This window comes from Amblyomma americanum, chromosome 3 (assembly GCF_052857255.1).
Source record: "Amblyomma americanum isolate KBUSLIRL-KWMA chromosome 3, ASM5285725v1, whole genome shotgun sequence".
Taxonomy (NCBI): Eukaryota; Metazoa; Arthropoda; class Arachnida; order Ixodida; family Ixodidae; genus Amblyomma; species Amblyomma americanum.
Genome location: NC_135499.1, coordinates 109,120,556 through 109,132,833, shown reverse-complemented (window position 1 = coordinate 109,132,833; position 12,278 = coordinate 109,120,556). Strand labels below are relative to the sequence as shown.

The window sequence follows — 12,278 nt, the reverse complement described above, 5'->3', positions numbered from 1 at the left end:
TTCCATGCTTAATAAAAACTGCAGTTGCTCGCGCGCTGCTTTTCTTGTTTTTCTTTGTATCGAATGGAGCAACCCTTTCTATGGCTTTACGTTTTAGCCACTTTTTGAAGTCTTCCCACTGAACGGCAAAAAGACTGGGCCGCTCCTCGAGCAGCCTCTGCATTTCATTTACGATGGCTTTTAAAGATCTCCCGTCCTCCAAGAGTTTGGCATTGAATTTCCAGAGATTCCAGTTGAAGCGCGTACACCTTTCTTTCACACCGAACCCTCCTATCCCAAGACATTGATCACTAAACGCCACAGGTTCGACTTTTTAACCTGTGCAAAGGGGCACAAGTTCAACAGATGCATAAGTTCTATCCAATCTGGCATGGCTATCACGTTGAAAGTGTGTGTATAGCGGTCTATTACCGCAGGTAAATATGCTGCCAATATCCTCGAAGCTGTTGTCATTAACCAAAGCGTTTAATAATACTGCACTCCTATCACGCACAGGCGGATGCTTCACTCGATCGGCAGCGGCACACACAGTTTAAATCGCCCAAAAGCAACAGCACTTTATCACAAACAATGTAAGACTTCAATCTGTTAAAAAGCTTGTCGTTCCGAGTCAACGTTCGGTGAATACACGCATATAATGCGCCAGTATAACTTCGAAAAAGAAAAGTCTACTACAAGAAGGCGTCCACTTGAACAAGAAAAAATCGACTTCATTACTGATGCCTAAATTATTGCGCAGAAAAAGGGCGCACCCACCCGAGGTGCCAACAGAATGGCAAACACAAACATTATAGAACGCACTAAAGGTGGACACCATACGCCCAGTAAACTCCTCACTTTCAATCTTCGTGTCCTGTACATCTACGATGTCCAGCGCATTGTCAGCAAGAAGACGATTAAGTTCGCATTGGTGCCTACGAGCACCAAGACCCCTCACATTCAATGTTACTATGCACAAAACTGAGTCAAGTTTCATCGCCATGCGCGAGGAATAGCTGATATATGATGTACAGTGCCCAGCATAACAGACGAAACACGTCTAGACTCACATTGTGCTCTGTGCGGCGTCGCCAATCCATTAGACCGTTTGCAGGCACCGGGAAAACCGCTAGGCAGTCCTCCGCCAGCCTTTCCAGACCTTGGAAATACCTCTGCTTGGTACTTCCACCCACAACCGCGGAAAACAGGAACACACTTACACAAACACATTGCTGCGCTAGGGAGGCGGCTTCTCCGCCTGCCTTGTCTCGGCCGCAAAGTTGGACCGTGGTTTCAAAGACGAGCGCCGAACTCCCGGGCATTTCGACGGCGGCTCGTCAGCGCCAGCTCCTACCTGGGGCTTTTCACCGACGCTTTCCTCGTGGGGGCGCTTCCCAGCTATGAGGCCGGCAGCCTCATGGTTGGAATCCATGGCCTCGCTGTTGTCCGGTCCCACGTTATCGGGATTTTCAGCAAAAGCTCCCGTCGCTTCCTTCTGCGTGCTCACGGGTTCTGTTGGAAGGTCACGCTGCACTGGTACGTCCGCCGCAACTGCGGTGGACGTCTTCGCCCCTTGCTTCGTCAGGCGCGTCCACGTAGGTCCATCCCGTGTCGTTGGCTGCCCAGTTTCACGGGCCGCGTCCTCCGCGTCCGCCTCGTCCATTAGCAGCTCAGCCGAGTGTTCACTGGTCCCGGGGCCAGCAATGCTCGCATAAGTGCTGGCACATTGTCCGTCTTCGTGGCAGAACCGTCGGCAGGCTCCGCAACGTGGGACTCGACACTCTTTTCGGATGTGGCCCGTATTGCGACAGCGTAGGCATAACGGGGGCCGGCCTGGTACGACGACCAGCGCCAACTCACCGCTAACGTTCAGCTGGTGCGGCAAGTCGTCAAGCTTAACTCCGGCTTTCAATTTTAGAGTGATGAGCCTCGTTGTCGAGCCCTTTTCTAGCACACCCCGCACTCGCCAACGCTCTCGAGCGATTTCCGTGACTTTCCCGTACGGCGCAAAGGCCGCACGTACGTCTTCGTCGGGTACGTTGTGCCGCAGCCAGTGCAGCTTCAGTCGCACATCCTGATTGGTCGGCTCAATAACCAGGCAGCGGCTTTCTTTCACAAGCATTTCACCGACGCTCAACATCTTCGTTACGGCTTCGGAATCCTTGAGAGTGACTGCCCAGACGTGGCTCATCCTATATGCCCCCAGGGCGATAACATCGGGGAGCAGCGCGTGCTGAGCTAGGGTATCCCGGAAATCCTCGACCCGGTGCGGGCGGGCTCTTATATCGGCGTGCAAAAAAACTGTATTTACAACGAAACGCCCTGTAGGCAATCCTGGCAGAAAAACCTGGTAAGCATTTTCCTCATCTGTAAACCTGTTTCCGCGGCAAGACATGGCCGCTGAAGCCCCTCCTACGGAGCCCGTCATCACACGTCCATCACGCTCGGTGGCCGGAAGTCGAATCTCGCCTCTCTGCTCATTGCCCTGCACAGCAACGTAGTCTATATTAGAAGGCAAATTGTTGTACAGATTGAATCTTACTGTTGAAAAAAAAGTATAGAAGAAACAGAAGACAAAAACCATAGCAGAGCGTGGTTTCGATCTACGGACCTCTGAGTTATGGGCCCAGCACGCTTCCACTGCGCCACTCTGCTTTTTTTTATTGCTGGGCTTCGACAGAATACAACAAAAAAACATACACGGGTAGACACCCAAACTACAAAAAGGTAGCCTACAGCCCCCAGAGGGGCAGGCCTTGTCAGTTTAAAATTCCCTGAGTTCCGTCAAAGGTTCGAGCTCTGAAAGCCACTCAGTAGGAGATACTTGGGTTTTCAGCACCTCGATGAACTTGTGCATTGTCTCACGGAAATATAATCGCGCAGGCCGCGCATCCGGGTCACAATGAAAGCCTGCCATTCAGGAGCGCCAGTTGCTATGGAGACCCTCGAGCATTACTAAATCAAACTGCATGCCATCTTCTTTTGCTGTAGGCAGGAATCGAATTCCATACGGATCCAATGGTAATTCTTTTTTGATGGTCCTTTGAAGGACGTCCCAAAAATATACCCTTTCCCAACAGTGCAAGAAAACGTGATCAATAGTTTCTGGTTGTTTAACGATAAGGCAGGGGGATCCCCAAGGTAGGTAAAACCCCTTTTTTTCTGGGAAAGATTTTACAGACAGAGTCCCGGTGTGAAGCTTGAAGAAGAAATTTTTGGTTCCCGGTGGTGCCTGCATTTTTTTCACACGTTTCAGGACATCTCTGCCTGGGCCTCCGGAGCATATTGCCCTGTACATTGGTTCCGGCAATAACACGTCACATACATCCTTGTACAATATTTTCCGCTGAACACCACTTAAATAATTTTTTGAAAACCTCGCCGTCAAAAACCTGACGCTAAACACCTTTAACCTAAACACCTGAACTTCTTTAAGAAAACCAAAAATACCTCCAGTCATAGTCTCCGTTCTAACAATGAAATCTGGCACGGCACGCCCGAGCCTGACTTGGCATACGGTACGCAGAAAGGAATCTTTAAAGTCTCGGAGAAACAAAAATCTGTTTACTGTCTGCCGTATAAACAAGTGCCCCAGACCAAGTCCCCCTACCTTGACGCTCCTGAACAAATTTGTCCGGCTGCACCTCTCTCATTTTGAGGCCCATATAAAGACAGCGAAAATACGGTGCAGCTTTTGCACATTTAACCATGAGCAGTGGAGTACTTGAATCACGTACCAGAGCTTGCTTATCAAAAACAAACTGCACACAGTTGCTCTTGCAAATACAGACTAATTACCAATTTTCCATTTTTCGGCTTTCTCATGCGTTTCTTCAAGCTGTGTTTTCCAAAAAGGCTCAGTTCCCTGTAAACTTCGAGTGGAACACCTAGGTATTTCACGGGTGTTGTCACCCAAGAAACGCTGGCGAAAACAGCTGGAGTTGACGGCCATTCTCCACGCCAGAATCCCAGGCACTTGCCCCAATTCACCAAACTTCCGGTGACCTCACTGAAACCCTTTACTGTTTCAATTGTCCTGCTTATGCTATCTTGGTTAACGCGGAAAACAGCAACGTCATCTGCGTATGCTAAGAGCTTCACTTCTGATGCATGTACACGAAAACCATGAACAGCCTCATTTCCTATAATGTTTAGGCAGAGGGTTTCAATATAAATACAAAACACAGGGGGCTGAGGGGACAGCCCTGGCGTACCGATCTCTGCACACTAATGGGGGCCCCTATGGTCTTGTTTACTATTAACCTCGTAGTGCATTTACGGTAAGCCATGGCCACACCCTCTCTTATAACAGAACCAACGTTAATGTAATGTATAATGCAAAGCAGCAATTCGTGTGCCACATAGTCAAACGCCTTCTCAAGGTCAATATTGCGTCACAACACTCAAGCACGCACCTAGCCTTGTGAATATTCTCAACAATGGAACGCCCCTTGATCCCACACGTTTGGTGAGGTCCGACTATTTTATGCATTATGGTCTGTAGCCTTCCTGCAAGAACCTTCATGTAAATTTTTTAGTCTACATTTGCGAGGGCTATGGACCTGTACGATGTTACCTGTCTGAGTTCTTCTGTTTGATCGGTTTTTGGTATGAGCACAGTATTCCAGGATGCATATGATGTAGGCAGAGCATGCAACACATACGCTTCACTAAATACCACTGAGGGGAGCGGTGCTAGTTCCTTCTTGAAAGCTTTATAAAAAGCCGCGCTCAGGCCGTCAGGCCCCGGCGACTTTCCCGAGTTTAATTTATCAATAGCCTGTTCCACTTCCTGTTCGCTAATTGGCAGCTCTAATCTTTTTCTGTCTGCGTCATCAACACGTGGCATGGCCCCTAAAATATATATCCTTAAACCTTCCCATGTCAACATGCCTCGAAGCGAAAAGCGTTTGACAGTACTTAAAAAGAAAGCCTTTGCTATGATGTCATCGTCAGATGCAGTGGCACCGCCCCATTTAATTTCCACGACACGGTTTCGCCGAGCGTGCGCCCTTTCCATTCCTAACGCCCGTTTTGTGGGTGTTTAGCTCGCGGCGAATTGCTCGGCTCTCGCGTGCACAAGTGCGCCGCGATATCGCTCTTCCTCTATCGTTTCTAGCTTTTGTTTGGTTTTTCGGACGTCTTCACTGAAAACACCCGGTGCCTTGCATTCCTTAGCTAATAACTTGTCCAGTAAGGACTTCAAATGTGCCTCGCTTAACCTTACTTGAAAACGTATGCAGATGGTTCTTTCTATTCCATACACTTTTATCTGCTGTTTGCAACTTTCCTATTCTTCTCTAGCTGCTCGATTGCCATTAACGGTTATTTTATTAATTTCCTGTGCTGCAAACCCGGTGAAAACTTCGTCTTTCAGAAGCTTATTGTTGAATTTCCACAGGTCCCACTGGAAATAGTTTTTACGTTTTACCGCGCCTATGCTACATTTCACCAAGCAGTGGTCCGAGAAAGTTGCAGGAACAACATCGTAGCTGTGACACTTTGGCGACAGGTCGACCGATACATATATTCTATCAAGGCGGGCATGGCTACTTCGTTGAGTTGAGTTGAGTGGTTGTAAGCTACCGGTGGGATAAGCCTTGCAGTTGCTGCCGGCAATTGCTCCACCGTAGCGACACCTCAATAGAAATCACAGAAACACTGTCAGCAAAACCAAAATAGACACTCTTGAGGTCACCATGTGGAGGCCAATTCCGTGTCCTGCAGGTAAAGTAGAAGAAAGCGAGAAGCATCCCTTCTACTCGACTGGCTGCCGCGCGGGAAAACAATGTCCTGAAGAGAACTGTGAGGAACTCCTGCCTTCTTGAGGGATCCGAATAACACAGCCCGTTCCGCGTTGCACAAAGTACAGCACAAGAGGTAATGTTCTATGCCACCACACACATCACACGTTGAACACAATGGTGACAACGCTAGGCCAGTCTTATACATCCACGCCGGCGTATGAGCAGAATTCGTGCGAAAGCGGTGCAGCAAGGTGGCTTGGTACCTTTTGAGACCCTTGGTCACACATGGCTGATGAGGAGAGCTCCACAAAGAACTGAAGTGGCACAACACCACATCTCTGAACATTTGCTTGACTTCATGAGGGACTCCATGTTCTGGAATCCCGGAGAGAGCTGTATGGGCGAGGTTGTCTGCTATCTCGTTGCCTAAGACACCTATGTGCGAGGGCACCCATTGAAAGCGTATAGAGAAGCCTTTGCTATGTAGATTCTGCACCAAACGTAGGGATCTAAGACTCAAGGCATCAGTGGGGAACCCGTACTCTAACCTTTGAAGAGCAGATTTTGAATCCGTAATTATGACAGTAGGTTGAGGCGTACAACACCGTAGCTTCTTTAGAGCTGCCTCAATGGCAACGCTTTCGGCCATTGTGGAGGACACGACTTTAGTAAAACGAACAGACCAATCATACTTCAAAGACGGAATATGAAAAGCAGCTGAACTAGATCCTCTAACCTTGTTCACAGAGCCGTCTGTAAAAATTTGAAGATGACTGGCATAATCGGTCTCAAGATGTTCCAGTACGAGCGAACGCATTGCCGCTAAAGGAGAATTCCGCTTAGCGCGAACGTGGGGAATTGTGAAGGAACAATCGAGGCTCGGAAAGGACCAAGGTGGCTTCAACGTCTTAGGTCGATCTCGAAGGTCGAGACCCAGAGAACGAAGAGTATTTAAAGCCAAGTACGCCCGGGACTCAGATCTGTTTCGAAGGCGCTGTAGAAGGGCTCTCCCGGCAACAGTCTCTCTGAGGCGGCCAATTTGCAGCAAAAGTCTTTGTGAAGCGGCTAGCCGAAGAGGTTTCGATTGAGACTCATACAGTACTGCATTGTTTGGAGCAGCCTGCGGAACGCCGAGAGCCCTCCTTAGTCCCATTGTGTGCAAAACCTCAAGGCGTTCCAGCTGCGATACCGAGGGGGAAATTAAAGGGTGCTGGTACATTATGCGACTTGTCACCAGGGCATCGTGAAGCCTGATCATTGAAGCAGGATGGTTTCCCCATTGCTCACTAGCAACTCTACGAAGCACATTGTGACGCAAAGATAGTGAAGCCACAATCGAGTCCACAGCTCGTCGCCACTATAGACGTGAGTCAATAGGGACGCCCAAAAAACGTATGTGGTTAACCTGACGAAGGCAAGACTGATCAAGGTCTATGCTTAGCCGCGCATACCGTCGTCCCCTACCTGGAAACAGGACGAAGCCAGATTTTTCCACCGAGAGAGTCAACCCAACACCTTGAAGGTAACTTTTAACTGAAAGCACGGCCTGTCGCGCTAATAGAGCTAAGCGTTTGTGTTGATATCCGGTTAACCAAAGACAAATGTCGTCTGCATATATCGACATATGGACATGCCTACAATGTTTTTGAACTTTTGCGGGAAGACCAGCCATGACAGCATTAAAGAGCGTTGGAGACAGGACACTACCCTTAGGTACCCCTCGCGATACCACCCTTTCGGAGCTCATTGTACTGCCTAACCGCACTCGAAATTTACGATCACTGAGAAATGAGTGAATGAATCGCAGAAGATAGCCCTGTACGCCTATGACCTGCAGACTATTCAGTATTGAGCTCTGGAGGACGCTATCATAAGCCTTTGATACGTCTAGGAAATAGCTAGTGTTGAAAGTCCAAAAGCACTCTGATGTTCAATGTGGCTTATCAAGTCCAGGACGCCATCTTGGGCGCTTAAGCCTGTGCGAAATCCAGTCATGCATGTTGGTAGTGCCCTTCTATTCTCAAGCCATCAAGACAAACGCTTACTTGCCATCTTGTCCATGAGCTTAGTCACACACGACGTCAGCGATACAGGACGATACGAGGCCGCGTCTGTCATCTCTTTGCTGGCCTTCAGCAGTGGGACTACACAAGCCATCTTCCATGAATAGGGAACGTCACCAGACTCCCACACTCGATTGAGATAGGTTAGGAGCATCTTCCTGTGTTCCAGAGGCAGGTTCTATAACATTTGATTGGTAATTCCGTCAGGACCTGGTGCACAGCGACGCCGCAGGCTGCGGAGCGCTGTCTGTAGTTCTCGAAGTGTGAACGGGGCGTCCATAACAGACGGAGACGTAGCAGGCAGAGCGCAGGGATGAATGCCTGGTCTGGAATTTACAAATGCATCCGCAAATTCCTCTGCCAAGCACACAAGATGTTTCTGCGTGCGCAATGCAAGCGCCTCGAAAGGTTTACTCGGACGAGAGCCACCAGCAAGACTGCCAACGACACGCCAAATTCTTGTTATCGGTGAGAAAACAGTCAAACTAGCGCAAAAGGATGCCCACTGAGACCTACAGAGCTTGTTCGCATGACGTCTAATGGCCGAGTTGAGCCTGTTGAAAGTTGTCTTCAAGGCTCTGTCGTCCTTCTTCCGCAACAGTTGTCGCTCCGCCCTTCTACGCGCTGCGCAGAGGTTCCTGAGTTTTAAATCCGGAGCCGGAAAATGATCAGGTAGCTTGAGCGCCGTGGTAGCAGCCATCTTAGCATAAATCATTTTGTCTGTCACATCACCGAAACCACAGGCTAAGTGCTCCCTGTATTTGTCCCAATTAACAACATGGCAAATTTTAGGACCACGCAGATGGAAGTCGGCAGTAAACACAAATATCGGGTAGTGATCACTTCCCATTCGGTCAGCTCTAGTTGACCACTGTACACGGACGTCAGGTGAATGTAAGGTTAGATCTATAGATGTGGGTGAGGTTGGAGGCCGAAAGAAAGTGGGACTTCCGTCCCTGGCCACGCACAGATCCAAACTGTCGATGACTTCTACAAGTTGGCGTCCGCGAGGATCTGTGTTCTTGTCACCCCAGGCAGGGTGGTGGGCGTTGAAGTCACCGCAGATGATTCTGGGTGCTGGGCAGCGGTCACAAAGTTGCTGGAGGAACAAAGCCATATCGACCTTCTTCCGCGGGACACGTATACTCATGCAATGGACAGAGTTCGGAAGGCGAGCCGAATCCTCACAGCCACTACCTCCATACTGTAGGTACAAAGATCGGTGACGTTCAAAGCCACATGAGGAATCTCCCTTCGTATGTAAAGGGCGGCACTTCCTGCGGGAAAAGACTTTATGCTGCAATTCTTGTGGGCGACTTATCCCGGCAAAGACCTCCCGCCTAGCAAGCCAGCCTCCGAGAGGGCCAGTTCTGGAACACAGGTCTCTTTCAAGAACAATTTTAGTTCTGCTAATCGACTTATAATCCCAGCGCAGCTCCATTGCATGATAAACGGCACTTTTCTAGGGTTTTTATTTGCAACAGGTTGAAGAAAACTAGCCATCTAGGAGTTGAAGTTCTCTGCGAAGGCGGTGATCAAGGTCTCAATGGAAAGCACCAGCTGTATAAAGTTCTTCAACGTGCCAGGCTGCATCGCTTGCAACGCGTAGAAGGTCGGAGAGATTCCGGCTTTTGAGCTCCTTATTTTGCTGCACGCACTGGCGCACCACTTCGACAAAAGACGGGGACTGGGACCCACTCTTGGCCACGGTAGCTGGTGTCTGCATCTCTTTTAAGGCAAGGGGATGTCCTCCATGCTGTCGAGTCTTGATGTGATCTGGTCGCTGAGGAACATGGACACTTTTTGCAGAAGCAGATCGAACAGCCAGCTCACCCTCGGAGGCCGTTGCCGACTTGCTCGGATCAGGTCGTGCAGCGACGTCGCTTGCTACCACGTCCCGAGCTTCCGACTCGAGCGCAGGGAACTCTTCACTTCCATGTATCGGCTTCACAATAAGTTGTGTTTTGGGGCACTAATGAAGGACTTGCTACGGTGTACGGCGCTTACACGGAATGTGCAGCCACTGAAACTCGCTGTATGGTCACCTCCACAATTAGCGCAAGCAAAATCTGCCTTGCACTCTTTGTAATCATGGCCACCACCACACCGCTTGCAACGTTGATCTTTGTTGCAAACTCTCGCTACATGTACAAAGCGTTGGCACCTGAAGCACCGGAGAGGAGTTTCAACGAACTCGTGGACTGCATGTTTGGTGAAACCAAGGTCAATTATTCCAGGGCGCTCGGTGTTGGGAGCAAACGTTAGCACAATAGAGTTTGTAGGCTTCGCTGCCCATTGTTGTTCTCAAGGCTCCACCCGGCGCATTAACCGTCGCACGTGCAGAACACCTTGCGGTTTCAAGTAGTCAAGAAGGTCACTTTCCGAATACCACACTTGTACTCCCCTTATAACAAATGTGTTAGTCATGTAGGAGTGTGGCAACCGGGCTTGAACTCGTATGCCACCGATCTGAGAGCACCGCAGAAGAATGTCTACTTGCTCTTCCGTTGAGATATCTAGATGAAAATCCCCTTGCGTTGTGAAGCGACTGCGAATCGGAGCAGATCCCAGTAGTAATTTATTATCATCGAACAGCCTGATAGGGTTCCACTCTCTGAAGTGAACTCCTTTCTCTTTTGGCTGAACTGTCGCTGGGATGCCGACTGTCCGGTGCTTCCGATGACTCACCACATTGAAGCCATCGTTGTCCATTTCCGCCATGTCAGCCACTTCCTCCTCAGAGGCGACGATAGTTGAGTCGTCCCCACTGAGCGATGATGACGCACTGCACTGCTGGACGTCCTTGATGACTGGCAGATCCCCGCCATGTGATGCCATGGCCGCCTCCGCCCCACTGGGCTCCTTCGGATGGCGCTGTCCCTTTAAGGATACCGGCGCCGGAGCTGCAGTACCCTTCGCGTAGGGACAGTACCGCCCTAAAGACGCGGCCGTCTTGCAAGGATGGAAATAACCTAGTTAATAGCTAGAAAACAAGGCAAAATTACTGAGCTCAGGTGACAACAGATCGAGCAGCGTCGTCTTCCTCTCTGGCTGCTTCGTTGGAAGTGCGTGAACATCATGCCGTGCTTGTATACCACACATTCAGTTACGTCCTCCAATACAAACTTATTGATCAAGCGACGGAGCAGTTCGGTGCTTTCATCGCGGTGGGACTGCGTGCTGGTTTTGTCAGCCGCGCTCAAGATACAATTAAAATCTCCTAACAATACCATGTGTTTTTCTGTGCTTAAGAAACGCTGTGTGCTCTCCAAAAAAGCTACCCTATCCTCGCCCACGTTAGGTGCGTAAGCGCAAATTAGTCGCCATTCAGAGCAGGCGAAAGCAAAATCCACTACTACACAACGACCCGAAGGGCACGATGCGTACGCCTGCACGTCGAGGCTAGGCAGCTTTCTTATAAACACAATGCATCCGGCAGATGTGCCGACGGCATGGCTCACGACAGCATAGAATCTTGACGTAAAACGTTGCACGATGCTCTCGGTGTCTTGTTTCCCTCTCACTTTCGTTTCCTGAATAGCAAGCAGATCGATATTATAATCTGTTAACATGCGGTGCACTTGGCTCTGCTTCCTCACAGCGTCAAAACCTCTGACATTGAGCGTTGCAAAAGTCAAGGAGGTTGCAGAAGCCATATTTAAAACGTGTGAAGACGCCGAGAGCACCGTGCAAACCTTTCACGTCTAGCACGAAGCTAGACGCCGTTGCCACCACCGGAGCCGTCAGGAGCGGATGTCTGGTTTTGCTGCGGAGGCAGTGGAGGCGCCTTCTCGGCGACCCGCTTGCCTACCGCAAGGTTGGGCGTTGGCTTGAGTGTTGATCGCCTGGACTGGGCTGCTTTTGCTGGCGGCTCCTCAACGCCGCCAGCTGCGGGCTTGTCCCCTTCGTTGTCGGTCAGGTCGTGAGGTCGCTTGGCTGGGGCGGCGACGGTCGTCACACGGGCGCCGCTCTGGTCCATCTGTTCCTCGCTGGTCGGTGGTTGGTCGATATTTTTAGCCGCATGACTGGTCCCGTCGCTGGACTACGCTTCATTTGTCCCAGCAGGAATTACCGTCCCCGGTTCCCTCCCACCACCGCTGGCCGTGTTTCCGTCGCTGCTCGGGTGCCCCGAAGACTCCGTCGTCACCACCGGTGTCGTCGTCACGTCGGTTCCCTTTGCCGCCTCTTCTGTCTCGGCGACGTCCATAATGTGCTCCGTCGTGTCGACCCCCATTGCCAGCCCGGTTGCCACAGCGTATGTGCGGACCCAGTCGCTGTCGGCGTGGCCGTAACGCCTGCATTTAGAACACCGGGGCACTTTACACTCTCGCCGAACGTGGCCCGTGCCATGACAGCGGAAGCACTGCATCGGTCGCCCCGTCGCCACAACGAGGGCCAACTCCCCGGCGACACGTATCTGGTGAGGCAGATCGTCGACCTTCAAACGAGGTTTCAGTTTTAGGAGCACAGTTCGTGTTGTAGATCCCTT

The 12,278-nt window shown here is 50.4% G+C and overlaps 1 protein-coding gene across 1 annotated transcript; it reads right to left on the bottom strand.

Moving 5' to 3' along the window:
- Positions 1 to 1,216: 1,216 nt before the first annotated feature.
- On the bottom strand, positions 1,217 to 2,407 carry LOC144126365 (uncharacterized). The gene has a single exon (XM_077660424.1). The coding sequence runs from the start codon at positions 2,405 to 2,407 to the stop codon at positions 1,217 to 1,219; it is 1,191 nt and encodes a 396-aa protein (XP_077516550.1).
- Positions 2,408 to 12,278: the final 9,871 nt, after the last annotated feature.

Bases quoted from the DNA above. Each gene is read 5' to 3' on its own strand.
- LOC144126365 (XM_077660424.1), bottom strand. From the start codon at position 2,407: ATGACGGGCTCCGTAGGAGGGGCTTCAGCGGCCATGTCTTGCCGCGGA.